Source organism: Carassius gibelio, chromosome A20, assembly GCF_023724105.1.
Source record: "Carassius gibelio isolate Cgi1373 ecotype wild population from Czech Republic chromosome A20, carGib1.2-hapl.c, whole genome shotgun sequence".
NCBI classification, from domain to species: domain Eukaryota; kingdom Metazoa; phylum Chordata; class Actinopteri; order Cypriniformes; family Cyprinidae; genus Carassius; species Carassius gibelio.
Window position 1 is genome coordinate 17,663,691 of NC_068390.1, and position 17,096 is coordinate 17,680,786.

At 38.2% G+C, this 17,096-nt stretch overlaps 1 protein-coding gene across 4 annotated transcripts in view; it reads right to left on the minus strand.

Moving 5' to 3' along the window:
- The window catches only part of LOC127938756 (signal-induced proliferation-associated 1-like protein 1), a 79,564-nt gene that overhangs the window by 23,178 nt on the left and 39,290 nt on the right, over positions 1–17,096 (minus strand). For all 4 annotated transcript variants that reach the window (XM_052535597.1, XM_052535599.1, XM_052535600.1 and 1 more), the window contains exons 2-5: positions 4,749–6,447; positions 4,221–4,351; positions 3,314–3,502; positions 759–933 (exon numbers count right to left, since the gene is read on the minus strand). In XM_052535597.1, the coding sequence (XP_052391557.1) occupies positions 759–933; positions 3,314–3,502; positions 4,221–4,351; positions 4,749–6,240 (1,987 nt within the window). In that variant the 5' untranslated portion in view covers positions 6,241–6,447. The remainder of the gene's footprint in view (positions 1–758; positions 934–3,313; positions 3,503–4,220; positions 4,352–4,748; positions 6,448–17,096) is intronic.

Here is a 17,096-nt window from a genome sequence, read left to right on the forward strand (position 1 = left end):
TCTAAAGCCTTTGATCAACCAGACTCATTTATTTAACACTCCTTGACTTGTTAAGGCAAAATATGGTTTCCACTCTTTTATAGGACCCTTTTTTTCAAATGTTCACAAACAGGATACTGCAATTGGCACTCTGGGCCATGGCCACAGAAGCATGGCGGTACAAAAATCATCTTCTCCTCAGTCCCTCCTTCCCGATCTATACTCTATACTCCACCTGACTCCGAGACCATGCCCTAATCAGTCAAACTGAGATCAAAGCTTTTCAACTCTGCCGCCCTTCTCGGCCGCACTAGCAGTGGTGAGGGCAATGTAAGGGGAAAAATGTCAAGTCTGATAAATGGAATTAAAAACATGCATGTGATCAGAGACAATATTCCTTAGGTCTCAGGGGAGAGGTGGAGCACGGCTGCCAGGCACGGGACGCATGACTTGCTCTCAAATAAGGGCAACTCGGTTCAAATTGAAACAAAGTAGAGGATAGAACAGGAGATGATTGTTGGTGTTTATATCCATTCCCATTTAATCACAAACTCCAGTTGTCAATAAACTGCTGACAGTGGAGTGACGCATTTAAAATGTGCTGCAGACTTAATTGAGTGTGATCCTGTTAGAATTAATTAACTGGCCCTATAAACTGCTAGACTGACATGACAGGAGGTCTGAGATTTAATAGCTGTTTTGCCCCTTTAGCTACATGCTGTTTTGATCACACAGTGATCAGTGTCAATTAAATAAACCTTCAAGATGATAAGACTCACTTTTAGTGTCCAGTTGGGCACGGTACTTAGAAAAACCCTTTAGGCGCACCCTTTCCCCCAGCAACTGCAGGAACTCTTCTAGGACGGGACCTGCTGCCTCATTATTGTACATCTCCTCCTCGGTGCTCTGGCCGGCCTGACAGTACATGATTCCCACCTTCAGCTGGAAACTGAGCTGCAGAACAAATAAAGACTATTAGACCATCAAAAACAGGAATAATGGGTGTCAATATAGTCTTGTTATTTGGGCAGAACAACAAAGGATTAGCATATGTGAAATAACTTCACATTCTTTAAAAAATATAATTGTCTATTGAAAATTAGTAATAAATAAATTATGAAAAAATAAAAAAAAATTAAGAAAATTATTAATTAGAACAAAAATGTATTTTTCTGTGCATTTGCAAATGTATTTTTATTTCATTCAAATTTTATCTAAATTAACTGTTTCTAAAAAATTTTGCTTTAATGGGAACAAAAGATGAAAATAAGTCAAATAAATAAACATATTATACATAAAATATGCACATATGCATAATATATCAATGAATATAACATAACAAATATGGCAAGATTTTTAAATCAATATAGTGAAAATCAATGAGAGTTTAGTAATGATAGAGCAGGTTGTACAGTATTGTTCAAAATAATAGCAGTACAATGTGACTAACCAGAATAATCAAGGTTTTTAGTATATTTTTTATTGCTACGTGGCAAACAAGTTACCAGTAGGTTCAGTAGATTGTCAGAAAACAAACAAGACCCAGCATTCATGATGTGCACGCTCTTAAGGCTGTGCAATTGGGCAATTAGTTGAAAGGGGTGTGTTCAAAAAAATACCAGTGTCTACCTTTGACTGTACAAACTCAAAACTATTTTGTACAAACATTTTTCTTTTCTGGGATTTAGCAATCCTGTGAATCACTAAACTAATATTTAGTTGTATGACCACAGTTTTTTAAAACTGCTTGACATCTGTGTGGCATGGAGTCAACCAACTTGTGGCACCTCTCAGCTGTTATTCAACTCCATGATTCTTTAACAACATTCCACAATTCATTCACATTTCTTGGTTTTGCTTCAGAAACAGCATTTTTGATATCACCCCACAAGTTCTCAATTGGATTAAGGTCTGGAGATTGGGCTGGCCACTCCATAACATTAATTTTGTTGGTTTGGAACCAAGACTTTGCCCGTTTACTAGTGTGTTTTGGGTCATTGTCTTGTTGAAACAACCATTTCAAGGGCATGTCCTCTTCAGCATAGGGCAACATGACCTCTTCAAGTATTTTAACATATGCAAACTGATCCATGATCCCTGGTATGCGATAAATAGGCCCAACACCATAGTAGGAGAAACATGCCCATATCATGATGCTTGCACCTCCATGCTTCACTGTCTTCACTGTGTACTGTGGCTTGAATTCAGAGTTTGGGGGTCGTCTCACAAACTGCCTGTGGCCCTTGGACCCAAAAAGAACAATTTTACTCTCATCAGTCCACAAAATGTTCCTCCATTTCTCTTTAGGCCAGTTGATGTGTTCTTTGGCAAATTGTAACCTCTTCTGCACATGCCTTTTTTTTAACAGAGGGACTTTGCGGGGGATTCTTGAAAATAGATTAGCTTCACACAGACGTCTTCTAACTGTCACAGTACTTACAGGTAACTCCAGACTGTCTTTGATCATCCTGGAGGTGATCATTGGCTGAGCCTTTGCCATTCTGGTTATTCTTCTATCCATTTTGATGGTTGTCTTCCGTTTTCTTCCACGTCTCTCTGGTTTTGCTCTCCATTTTAAGGCATTGGAGATCATTTTAGCTGAACAGCCTATCATTTTTTGCACCTCTTTATAGGTTTTGCCCTCTCTAATCAACTTTTTAATCAAAGTACGCTGTTCTTCTGAACAATGTCTTGAACGACCCATTTTCCTCAGCTTTCAAATGCATGTTCAACAAGTGTTGGCTTCATCCTTAAATAGGGGCCACCTGATTCACACCTGTTTCTTCACAAAATTGATGACCTCAGTGATTGAATGCCACACTGCTATTTTTTTGAACACACCCCTTTCAACTAATTCAACTAATTGCCCAATTGCACAGCCTTAAGAGCGTGCATATCATGAATGCTGGGTCTCATTTGTTTTCTGAGAATCTACTGAACCTACTGGTAACTTGTTTGCCACGTAGCAATAAAAAAATATACGAAAAACCTTGATTATTCTGGTTAGTCACATTGTACTGCTATTATTTTGAACAATACTGTATATATAAACATGTGCATATGAATACAAGTTCCCACTCTAAATATGCCTTTAAAATGATATTTCAATTTATTTACCTTTGGTGATTAAACTATTAAAATGATTTATTGTGGTGGACATATTGTATATATTATGTGCAGTGAAAACTTGCTCTGTGGGGATGTAATTTTTCACTTTGCAGTCATAACCAAAATTATATTTAAAAAAACTATGATAAAAAAATGAAAAGACTGACAGCCCAGTTTATCGTACATGCATAATGCATAATGTTAAGGAAACGTAAGATCATAATACCCCCTGCTCGTCCAGTTTCATCAGCTGCTCTGTGACCTTCGGTGTGTTGAGAGCAAGACGGAGGCAGTGGGCATTGAGCTCGGGTACGAGGTACTCCAACACCTCCTTCAGAGGCAGGCCTCGAGCCAAGCCATGCTTGGAGGTGGAGGGCACAGCATCCTCCAAAATGGAGCCCCGTAAGTTTGTTAACTATAGACAGAAGTTTAGAGATATAACAGAAATGTCATTGTATTATTGTTTTAAATATGTGTAGGCGACTAGGCATATATATATACAATTATCTGTATACATTTGTAAATTACAGGTGTGAACCGAGGAGTGGGTGTTAAATACGGTTATATGATTTTCTGAGAAAATTAGTACTTGGTACTCCAGAACCCAACATATTACAGTCTTTTAGTACCTGCTCATTATGATTCAGAGACAAAAGTTTTATACTAAGCTAAACCATGTCTGCCCACCTGCCTGTCTCAAAATAGCAGTGGAAAGATTGCAATGTTGGGATGAGCGTCAACTTAGTCACAAAGCTATTAAGTCCCATTAGAATGCATGTGAATCATAAGCAGTTTCTATAAATGATGCCAAAGGCTGAGGTCACATTTAAGAGCCTTTTTTTATATAATTAGAGAGATCTGTCCATTTAAAGCTGCCGTCAAAAGCGGTGTGACTGAAAAGAAGTATGGTGATGAGCCATTCAGAGCACAGTGTGATCTGTGCCAAGCTCTAGCAAAGAGAACTCGCATCCAAGCATGTTACATAAGATAGCAGTGGGCGTCAGACCTGGATCTCACTCACCGCTAACTGCTCATTTATTAACTCTTTCTGTGCAGGTACGAAGATGCAGGTTGCATTTAGATGCTGCAACTATATGTGTCAATGGTAGTTGGCATTGTAAATGAGTGCTCACCCCACTGGTTCTGAAGATGATTCTGTAGTTGTATTGCTGGCCGTGCTCTTTGTGATCTTCCAGTTTTTCCCGACGAATGCTGACAGCTACGGGTCCCAGTGTCTCATCGACACCTAAGTAGTTCCAGTGCTCTGAGGATTTTAATAATTTTTCAATTAATGATTCAATAATTTAAAGAATAGCAGCAATGTAAACAGGTGCCATAACAAATTACATAACACAGAATTTGCATTAGGGTCAGTTACAAAATATAAAGCAACAGTTGATGTAACTGAAGTAGCAACAGATTTAACTACATATTTAAACATGAAATAAATATTAAATATATCTGCGTTTTAAATATGCTTGCATTTGTCAATTCAAAAAAGTTATTTATTTACATCTTATTTTTTAATTAATCAACTGATAATCGATTCCTTTTCATGTGGAGTGGCACTCCTAATCTGCCATACACAAGCATGATTCGCATGAACATCTCCATTGAGAAATCATACCAGTATATCATTACAGCAAAATGTTGACACTTACCTCTCAAATAGAAGTACTTCCTGTAATAATAAGCACCCAAGTCCACATGTTCAACTATGTTGCTCTTTCCACGGTCATGGTGGAGACTCTTGCCATCCTTGGGGGCTTCAAGAACAGCCACCCCTGCATTGCTAAAATGGGTGTTGGGAGCTCTTTCAGGGGACCCTTCTTCATCTCTTGAAGAGCTAGAGGCACCACTGCCGATACTGCCCTGTTTCGAAGGGCTGATGTTCCGCTCTCCTTCACCACCAATTTCATTACGGAAACATGGGCAGCTGAGAACCAAATCATTGCTTTTGTCATCACCGGAGTCAAGAGAAGGCCCATCCTTAATGCTGAGCTCTTCCTGGCTGCCACAGGGGGAGCCGTAAGCTCCGCTTTGGGTGGAAGAGAGAGAGGACGTGTTGGAAGCAGAGGCCGCGGCTGCAGCGGAGGCACCAGTGGTGGTGTTCTTCCGCTTCACAGCACTTTGCCGACTCTGCACAGCCTCGTTCAGGTCAAACAGAATACTCTGGATATCAAAGTGTGCGAAACCTTTCTGGCAAACCCATGGTTTAGGAGGAGGACCCACGTCATCGGACTTTCCATCCTCTGCGTCGGAACCCGCACGTGACGAATCACCTTCAGCTTTGACGCTACGTAGCTTGCGGAATATAGATTCTCCACCAGTCTCTGACTTCGAACGCCTCTTCATGTGTTTTTCTCTTTCTTTCAGGCGACTGGCGGGACTGCCACGAGAAGGACCAAGAGGTCCATCAGGTAAGTCGAGGGCAGATTGTTTATGAGCTACTGTCAGCAACTCGCTTAACTTTTCAGGGGCAGGGCTGCGCTGGTCTGGAGCATCGGTCTGGTAGCCTTTGAGCATATCGAAGAAGCTTTCGCCAGACACACCATGCTTATCGATTGATGAGGTACTACCATACTCTCGATGCATGGGCGTCCATCCGGAGAAAGACCATCCCTCGCCACCATCACCGTCTAGTTCACTTATGGTTATGTCGCTGTTGCTGCGCTGCCGTATACGCCGCATACCCTTCCGGGGCGACCCGAGATACCCATCGGGGGAGAGAAAGCGATTGTCTTTGCCTTTGCTATGCATCTTGTTTTTCAGTGTGTTGTGAATGTTACGTAGCATGGATGAATCCTGAGGGCTGATCAGGTGACCGAGCTTGCTTGACAAGTTGCTCTGGGCACTACCTGTGGTGGTGGAAGGGGAATCCGTCTCCACTGTGATGTGCCACACACCACCTCCATTTCCACCCCCTCCTCCACTTCCTCCACTGCCACCATCTTTCCTGGGGGGCCAGTCGGCGACCCGTGCTCGAACACCCATTTTGGGAACTCCGGGTGTCCCGGTCAAGTGGGTGCTCTCGCTGCGAGGGGGCGGAGCACCTCCATTGGGCAAGCGCAGACGGCGAGTATAAAACTCATCAGTGGCGGGAACAGAGCCGCCCACAGAGCGTTCGGTCTGTGAACGCTTTAGACTGGTCATGGTACGGAGCTCAGCACTGGAGCATGCCCGCGATGTAACTGAAATAACCAAGTTTTCGGAACATGGACAGCCACTCAGCTGGAGAGGCCAGAGAAAGGAGGACAGACAATTGCACGATGAAAGTGAACTTTAAAGTGAGCCTGAATCGGGCATGTATGCTGACCATTAGGGGATCTGACCTTCCTCCTCTCATCCCTTTATGCAGAACTGAAACAGAGAAAAATGAAGACAGTCTAAGAATACGGTAACCAAAGCAGATATCGTGATGGTTAAAATAGGAAAATAAATAGAGAGGTAAATAGAAGAGCCATGGAAGAGACAAAGCTCTAAGATGGCAACAATCTTAACCACACAGCATCTCGGACATTAAAGGAAATGTGCCTAATGCTTGAGTGATTTCTAATGAGAGGTGAGTGACATGTGAGATACAACAAGTACCAAGAAAAGAAAAACATAAAATTGTTTCCTTTGGTTATCTAAGTAACATAATTTTCCATGAGAATCATTAAAAAGAAAAGTGGTCAGATAATATCTCTTTGTTTGAATATATTTTTTCAGCTTCGAAGCTTCGGTAGAAATCAACACTTCGGAGGGAGGAGGCTGAACATTTTCTGTTCTGTTTGCATTTTAATTATGTCAAGAAGCGTTTGTCCAATTGAATTCACATGTAGCGGGTGTGTTGCTGCAGACCCAAGGGAGTTCAGTGTCACATTTTGGTGCAATATGAACAGGCAACACGTTCAGAATGAATAAACTTGTAATAAACTGGAGAACAGCACGAGCTGGAAGCTCATGCAGACAAGGCTTATACGCTCCGAGAATGATGCACTAGTGAAACAAAACACGCAGGTCTGTTAAGAGCAATACTTTCAATATAGACAAATTATTAATAGGCTGGGCTGCTGTACGTTTTTTAATGACTGCCAAATTCGCAAGTATTTTTCCAAGCAAATTAAGTGCACATTTTTTTCATGTGTAAAATTAATGATTAACATGGTTTATAAAAGTAGCATTTTTGTTTTTACACCAACAATAAACTATAGGCATACTATTTCCAGAACTCAGGTGATTCTTCAAACTTAATGTGCTGTTGTGGTAGGCGCATATCTGGCACACTGCCTCTGTCTTTTCCTCACTCAATTTAAAGTGCCTCCACACAGCTAAGGTCTTTGGCATTTTTGTCTTCTCTTCCAGGTGAACTGAATCATGACGTTCACTCATGGGCGATTCATAAACCGCTTTTACACTATCGGGCCGAACGGGCCTTTTTTATCTGATATTGTTTAATAAAAGACAACTCTTGAAATGAAAAATAAAATAAACGATGATGGGTATAATGCTTCCTCCACAGACCAAACGGTCTCAGACATTTTTTTTGTTTTTTATATTGAACTTAGCGTAGCTGTTTACTTGGATGTTTGAACAAACAGCACACTTCCACTTAGCCACCTATGGAGAAACTGGTAGCCAGACAACAGAGTGGCGTTGTCACGCTCACACACTCTAACAGCACAGTTGACTAACCGTGCCAAGAATGGTTTATAATCATGCTGCACAATACCAAGCTCACATGGAAATCCCAGGTGTAAAAAAATATATATATATATATATATTTGATTCTCAAAGTTGAAAATCGAATGCCAACCCATGGAACGAATATTCGAATAATTGAATATTCTGGTCCAGCCCTAATAGCCCGTTCCAGGCAAAATTCAGTGTGGCAGGCCTGTAACTGCAACATTGTTCATACACTTGGCTGGGCCAAAGGGCAGATTACGCCACATGAATAAATCAATGCTATCACCACCATGGAGAGGCAAACCACTGCATGACTATAAATACAAACCAAACTGACTGACTAGATATCAGCAGGATGGTTTTGATTATGACACAACAGTGCAATAAACACAGATGATGAGAAGCGATTCAACAACTTGTCGAACATGTGACCTAAAAGAACTGTCCTAGTAACATAAGATTAAATTACTGCAGATAATTCCAGTACTATTGATCAGACAAGCTCCTATTGGTTGATCCCGGATATTTAACTCTTCTATTTCTTTGCTCTACTTTCCGTTTTAGACTTCATTAAAAGTTGACATGGAATAAAAATTTAGTTGTTTTCTAAATGTACAATAGACTGCAAGCTTGCATTCATTTTTGAGTGTGATGCTCACATCTCAAATCCAATCTAAAACAAATGGATAAAACAACCCTTAATTTTTTTTTAATAACTAGTTCGGACAACACAAGGAAAAAAAGATCTGATATGTCACTACTTATGTTTGTGTGCGACTCAATTATAGCAACTTTCTCTTAACTTTCACTTTTTCATTAACTATTTATTTCAAAATAAATGTTCAAATATTTCATATTTTACATAATGCAAGGTTTTAAAATTTACTTAACATTGACAATTATTGTATTTGTTTTAACCACAATTTTTTATATTGCCATAACATGAAAAAAATTACTAATTTTTAAAGCGAGTATTTTAACACCGAAAACACCTGACACACTTACAAACTATGCTTTCACATTGTAAGATTACCAATTACTAAACTCAGAATGAGACCCGGGCTGATGGTCACACAGGTGAAATATAAATACAGCAGGTGGCACTGCGTATAATTCCTGATCGATTAAATTCTAATGCACTACAGATGAACATTGTTCCCATATGACAGGAGGATCTTTGAAATGTCAGTTTCCTTGGTTTCCTGGCAACCATCTGTGAGTGTTGTGGTGCAGAGCGGCGGTGCTGCTGGGTAAGCCTTAATGAGAGAGCTGAAGCCCAATGACTACACACACCTACATAATCTGCCACACGCACCACAGGAGAACAGCAACCCTGGGAGAAGAGCAATGCTTCAGGACAACGCAGACGTTACGTAAAAGATTCATGGTATAAATGTACAGAGTTAAAAATATCAGATGGGGAAAAAAAACATGGATTGTGAAAGCAAAAGACCATGCTTATTACGATAAAGGTAAAACAAATGACCTAATGTTCTGTGTTTAATGACAGCATGTAGTTCAAGAGCAAAAGTAAGCGTTATTTCTAAAGCAAAATAAAGAAATCTATTCCCAAATAGGGCGGTTGACTGACACAATAGACATCCAACTGAATCACTTGACATTTTGGGTTTATGAATCACATTTATAGTGCTAGACTATGTGTATTCACTGATGAAAATATGACAATCTGCTTTCCGAGTCCTGACTTCCCGATGGCTGGAAGGGGTGTGTGGAGAACCGGATGTGGTGGCACACTAACCCCAACACACACACACACACACACACACAGTAGATAAGGTCATGGGTATTTCCATTCCTTGAGAGAGCGCTTTTCCTCTCCTGTCTGCTCTCACTCAGAAATTGTGCTGTAATAAATTTCGGAGGTTGCAGCACAGGTGCTTCTGCAAGGCCGAGAGGAACTCTGTGGCTAAGTCATACACAGCTGCCAAATTATAGCTTGAAGTATGACAGATGGGGACAGCGCGGGCTGACAGATCCCATGTTACCAGCTAATGAGACAGATACCTGTGACGAGCTTCACGAGTGAGACCGTGTGCAGGGCAGAGATAACTAACACAGCAATGAGAACAAATCCCTGACAAAGACAAGGTAATAGAAAATAACAGTTTTTATATATAACATATGAAATAATTTTCCGTTGCACAATAACATTCAAATATTCTGGTGTTTGCAAGATTTTTGACTGGCTTCCTATGCTTACCAAGGTTGCATTTATTCTGTAATAAAAACAGTAATATTTAACATTATCTCAGTAAAAATTGATAATGTTATTTGAAATTATAAATATATATATAATTTGTAAATATATATATATATATATATATATATATATATATATATATATATATATATATATATATATATATATATATATATATATACACACATATATAAACAATTAATGACAACAAACTTTTAAACAGTAGAGTAAATTTCATATCAATTTTAATCTAAAATTTTGTATATACACAGTTCCTACTCCTTAGTAACCATTTAAATGTCGTTTATGTCACATTTGCAGTTCAACAAGTCATTCTCTACTCGTAACCTGAAGAACCCTTACTACACTAATTGGTTTGCACTTGACACACTGAATCAGGCGTGTTAGTTTAAAATTGGGAACAGGAGACAAACATTCTGTTGGCGTGAAAACAACTGTTCAAATGAGACCTGCAACAACCATGTGTAAATGGGGACTGTATGAATAATTAATAAATTACCTGAAAGGTTCTGGTTCAGTTTGCATCAAAATACACACTGAGCTACAAAACTTAAATACAAAAAGAGGGCTGAAAAAAGAAAAAGACTGACATTAACAAAAGAACAGTGTGGAAACTAAACCCACCTTCTCTTTGACCACTAGAATTAAGCTGTCTATTTCCCCCCCGCTTTGCTTTTAAGAAATTCTTATTTCACATGTAAAATGAGCAACAGTGCTTTTCTCCACTAAGACACAGGCTGTGAGTTTACTCTCAGCTCCAAACACCCACATACTACAATAAAATCCTTTTTTGCAAAGCCTGCATCACCATGACAGTTTCAGAAACGAGGTGCAATGACCAGAGACCATCTGACATTCTCTTCATTACCTCACTGTGATTGAGCAGATCAAGTTTTGTGCAAACCAGTTGGCATCACTAATATGTAAACATCAACGATCATGTGGTGATGCATTCATGTGTGTGTGTGTGTGTGTGTGTGTGTGTGTGTAACATTACACATCTGAGGAAGGTTGGTTTTAATAAATGCTTTGGCAATTAGCTCTCACATTCATAGCACATAAATTTGTCTTTTTTCCTCTTTAGTTGACAATGACACCTTCAAAAAAATTTAATAAAACACTCAAGATTTATTGATAAAGCAAAGGAGTGAGTCCCAAAAAATATGACGACTAAGTCGTATTAAAAAAATAAAATAAATAAAAAGGCAGGATTTCCAACCACAAGGAAGGAATAAAGAATGTCTGGAGGCTTGGAGGAAAAGTGGTACTGGGCTGAATCTTTCTGCAAAACCAAGGGTGAAAAACAATAGTGTTGAACACACAAGAACAATTCACATAATTGCAGCCTTTCAGACAAAAAGGACAACCACTTTTAGGCAAACAATGTCCTCCTCAAAAGCTCAACAAAACTGCAGAGAAGTGGGTATTTCCAAGAAGACTTCTTGGACCTTTAAAAAGAGCACATTCCTTATTCATTCATTCAAGACCCAGCATATAACCAGCACAACTGTAGGGTATGGTTTTTGCAATGCAGAAAAAACAAATGGAACCACAGAATCCAGTCATAAAAATTTAATTTACTGTATAAAGTGGAATGTCACAAAAATCTGGATGAATATTTTTTGGATGTAGTTTTGTCTACTACTATTTAATATGACAGAAATACTTCAGAGTCATTCTGTGTCAAATCAATCAACTTTCAAAAACTTCCCAGTCTCAAATTTTTTATTTTTTCAATAAATTTAGTGATGAAAGCCAAAATATTAAACGTCACAGATGTATATTCATGGAGTAATCCACTAATTTGTAAAGGGTGTCAAATTGACAATTTTCACCTGAAATTCAGAGCCAGATTACAGGTGGGTAAAAATGTTCTTCAGACCTTCCTATTTAAAAGAAAAAAGAATCTGCTGAGTACAAGGTCGACCACTGAAAATGTGTACAATTCAACAATTTACTCCAAGAGCCATACTGATTCCAATATTGCTGAAATGGAACCAAATAGAGCCTTAAAAATGAAGTTGCCAAAAGATAAGTTTACCAAGACCCAAAATCTAAAAGGGCATTAAGATATCTTTAAAACTTCTTGAGGAACAGGCATGCAAACTTTGGAGAGAAAAACTAGAAAAGTGCTTTTTTCCATTTTTGAATTGTCACCACTGACATATAATGCAACAAAGTTAAAAGATTTTACTAATAGACCTACCAATCACTGTATAAAATAATATGATGCCATCTTTCTAAAGTCATTTTTACCCCCCTTTAATCTGGTTATAAATCTCAGGTGAAAATGTCCAATTTGAATATACAAATAGAATCCAGAAAAAAAATAGACAATCATTTCCTGTATCCCACAACCAGACTGTCTTCTTACTGTAAAAAAGGCACTTTCTCTCACCCGGTCACACGTACATCGTCTTCACTTGGCTGGTTAATGACATGACCAATTTTTGAGTCACACTTTCAGGCCAAGGAACAAGAACACCTGTTGTGTGAGACCAGTCGAGATGCTTGGCTCAGATCAGCCTACTGTAATGGCAACATGCATCTTTGTATGCGATTATTTTGGAGATGCGTTCCAATATAATTTATCCTTATTTAGGGTATAGGCCTATTCTATTTAGATCTGCAGTATGATAAAAGTTAAACAGAAAAAAGACGAATTATAGCACTTTATGCGTTTCTGAATACTTATTTAAACGCAGTGCAATATTTTTAAAATAATAAAATAAAAAAATGTAAACAGTGTATACAATATATTTTTATATGAAAATAAACAAGCTGAAAACACTCTAACTGAAAAACGTTGTGCTTTTCTACAGTATTAAGTACTGGTCAACCGATATATTGCCAAGGCCGATATATTGGCCGATATCTGGTATTTTGGTAGACGGGACTTTTATTTTAACAGAGCGTTTTGACAGTGCTCACACTCTCTCTCTTGTTCGTCGTTGTCATTTACAGGTCTGTGAGAATTGGAAAAAAAAATCGTCCGGAAAAATGTGAATAAATTTTTTTTTATCATGCGATTAATTGATTTATCGACTATCACGACAGGCCTACACACACACATACATACATACATACATATATATATATATATATTAGTGCTGTCAATCGATTAAAAAAAAATAACTAATCGCACAATTTTTTACAATTATTCGCGATTAATCGCGATTAATCGCAATTAAAAGACTGAAACTTTTTGGATATGTAAATGTAAAATGTAAATAATTAATGTAAACTCAAGACAAAGAAACTATTTAAATTCAAAATATGATTGTTTATTGGAATTTTTGTTTAACTTGTAACACAGATTTTCTCATGTAAACAACATACCTGCAATAAACCATCAATATCCTCCAAATTAACTGTTGTCTTGAAAGCCATATTTATTACAGAAATAAAAACACAGGCATGTAAGTACCATTTGAATTTCAAAACAATCAATGCCAATAAAAAACAAAAATGATTTCCATGTTGAATTCTAAGTGGACTGCAAAAAAATTCCAAAGTATAGTCATTGCCAGTGCTTTAAGTGGGCCTGTAGGCACCAGTACTCAGTACCGCCACTTCCAAATATAGCTCTTGAGCGTACCGCCACCTCTCCGTGTGCCCAGAACGTGCTTGTAGCGTACCGGTACGCTCATTTGGACATCTGTTTTAATAGAGGTTTTAATCTTTTACCTGCACTGCCGATTTTCAGAGCGCCCTTCACAATGCAAGCTTCCTAATTCATCCCACCCAGAGCAGAAACTACATTACCCATTCACCCTTAAGTTATACAAGTGAATAGCGCATGTGTCGCTTTTCCCACTGTTAAGTGTCAACAACTCAACGTGGCCGGAGAAGGTGTGTGAAACTCGTTGTGAGTTATACTAAAGCAAAATATTGAGTATTTATTGTCTGATAAACATTAAAAACTGTCTGCTGTTCATTGGCTGCAGCATATTTTTTCTAAGTTCTAAAAAAATACCATAGACGGCAAGGCACAAATTTAGATATTCATTTATCTAATTAATCTATAGCCTATGCACAAAGACAATATGATATTTTTGTTCCCTTTTTGTTTTAAAGCTTGATGAAGAGAGAGAGCGCAAGTTGCTGCAGCTGAGGAGGACAGTGATGCACGCGTACAGGAGTGATTGACAGTTCGCGGCACTGTGTACAAAAAATACTCCGCTACACAATTATTTCGTTATTTTCGTTTAAGCTTATTAACGTTAGCGTTACAGAAAGGTCTGATTTACGCACTGTTACAGTCATTGTTTTTTTTTTTTTTTTAAACAATGACATTTGAGTTCATGATTTTAATGTTGCTGTTTCTTGTGGCATACTAAATGAAGAGTAATGTTTCTTGTGGCAGACTGAAGAGTAATCCGGCAGAGTTTTATACTGAAACTTTCCGTCTAAAAGTCCTTCCTTGGTCTTAACCATATTTCTTTGCACGTTGAACACACATAGGCCACAACTGGAAATAAAAAAAACTGCAACCGCGTTAAATATTTCAAATTAATCGAATGCGTTAACGCGCTAATTTTGACAGCACTAATATATATATATATATATATATATATATATCACTCGGCTGTATATATGCTATTCGCCACCTTGCTTCTCAAGATATCGGCATCGGCTCTCAAAAAACACATATCAATCGACCACTAGTATTTAGCCTCTAACGTTAGATATTCGATTAATTGTGCAGCCCTAGAGTTCACCATCATCGCAGTCCACATAAACAAGATTACTACCCAAGGTTGTGCCAGAGAGACTGTCCCTGATGTACTACAAAGCACTTTGAATTAAGTACACAACAAAAATATTACCATATCAGTTTAACATATTAATATTTTCCAAGTGCAAGGCCACATAGAAAAACAACATAAGAGCCTATTTGACTCCATTCCAAAACAGAGAACACCTCTTCCTTTAGTCACTCATCAATTCGACCCTCTCAATGGCAACCTTAGGTGCACCTCAAATTATGAACTATGGAGGACTGTGCTTGTTTTGATGTGTACAGATAAAAACATAGCCAGATTTGCAAAAGCAAGACAAAGTGGTAAAGCTGATTTCTTGTGCACAGTAATTTGCTAAGCAGAAGGTATTCTGCCTCACTTTTTGTGAGTGACTACATTTAAAGGCTTCGATTTTGTGTGGGCAAAGAAAGTCATGAGCAACAACATAATCCCCCATTAGCACAATATTTAATGGCAAAAATATGAATGGAAAGACAGGTTTGTGCTGCCTGGTGGTTGATGATAAAAACCCATCCTTTTTCACCCATCAACCATGGAAGACAGTGTTTACCCACTAAAGAGGAACCCCTCCACAGACTGAGGCTGATGTGGTCTCCCACGCACCCACCACATTTTTCCTTGCTTTCATATTTATTTTTTCTCACTCTCTCCCTCCTCCCAGTCAGTCGGTCCATCTCTCTCTCAATACATTTTCGTTTCTCAATACAGGAAAGATATGAATGAGAGTATGATTCTCATTTGCGCTCCTGCGCCAACTATACATTGTTCCTTCATCTTATGATCACTAAAAAGAAAAAAATTATAAATCTTATGTTATCTTTTATGGAGTTACATGGCTGTAACATTTCAGGGTTCCCAGATCTTTTCACTAAAGAATTCCCATTAAATTTCTAGACATAGTATTAAGAATTTTTTAAGTATTATTATTTATACACATATACTGTACATACATTTATAGCTGCTAGTCTGAGTGGGTCAGACTAAAAAAAGGTCTGCTGAGCCCTGTGGAACAGAAAAGCAGCTTTAAAATAAACGATTATATCAGTATGATAATTAAGCAAAACATTAGCTGTTTATGCCCATGCACAGAACTGGAAAACTAGCAAGCTAAAACAAACAAAACAGAATGTTTCTTAAGCACAGTTCTCTGATAAGCTAATGTGTTGGTGTGATATTCTAACCTTAAACAAATATAAAAAGGCACTAAAGTTTTGAACAAGCATCATAAAATTTTAATTTAATTGCTGCAATTCATCAGAAAGCAGCATTAATTTCCAAACGCACCACAGTGAGTCTGGACTAATCTTTGAGGCGGTGAAGCTGTGTCTTTTCACCTGTGATGCAAGCATCAGATATTAAAAATGCCAGCAGATTTCCTCTCCTCTGTCTGCATGATTGAGCCATCAGCGAATGAATCATCAGCCGGCAGAGACAGGAAGAATGAAAAGCAGAGCTCGCCGCTAATCTTTTTTAACAGCTGTGATCATACACACAAACACACATTGTTACTTCACTGGTGATTCAGCTGTTCACATGGCAAGCTCACACTCTGCTGGGGATCCTGGGTAAAAATCAATACCACCCAGTGATGAAGTTTACCTCTGCGTTATGTAGGGCTATCCCCGACTAAAGTTTTTTCTGCTCAACTATTAGTCGTTCATTTGAAGCATTAGTCGACTAATCGCACGTATATTAATATACCATTTAAATCATAATACAGAGCCTTTAATTGCATACATAGCCTAATAAGCGCTCAAATTCACTCATAAAGCTTGCTACACCAGACTGGAAGAAGTAAGGATTATGAATGTGTCAGGGAAAAACAGAAAGGAGGCTGCATTAACATTGTAATAATTCATTGATAAACTAGTGCTTTCTTTGTTTTTGGTTTAAAAGAAGTCGGTCACACTGATTCATCATCACAGAGTGATGCTCATGTATGCATGTTTCATATGGATTACGTAATCTGAGAATAGTTTTCCATTTGAATTGGTTCATTTGAAAGTATAGATATTTTTTTAATGTCTATAAGCCAAAGATATACATGGAGTTTCAGGCTCAAGTTCACAGACCGAGACAGCAGAAAGCGTGTCCTGTTTGCTTCCATTATTTTACAAAAGCACATTTTGTGGTTATTGTGAGTACACACAAATAAACTTAGTGTCTTTACAGATGTATTACTCCTATCTGTATTTTACAGTATTTTAAATGCAAATGTTTGGATGTCCTGTCCGATGTAACTAGCCTATATTACTACATACACCATCCGTTAACTATCTGTTAGTCAGGGACTGCGTGAGTTCACTTGTAGATTTTTGTTTTTGTTGCTTTTT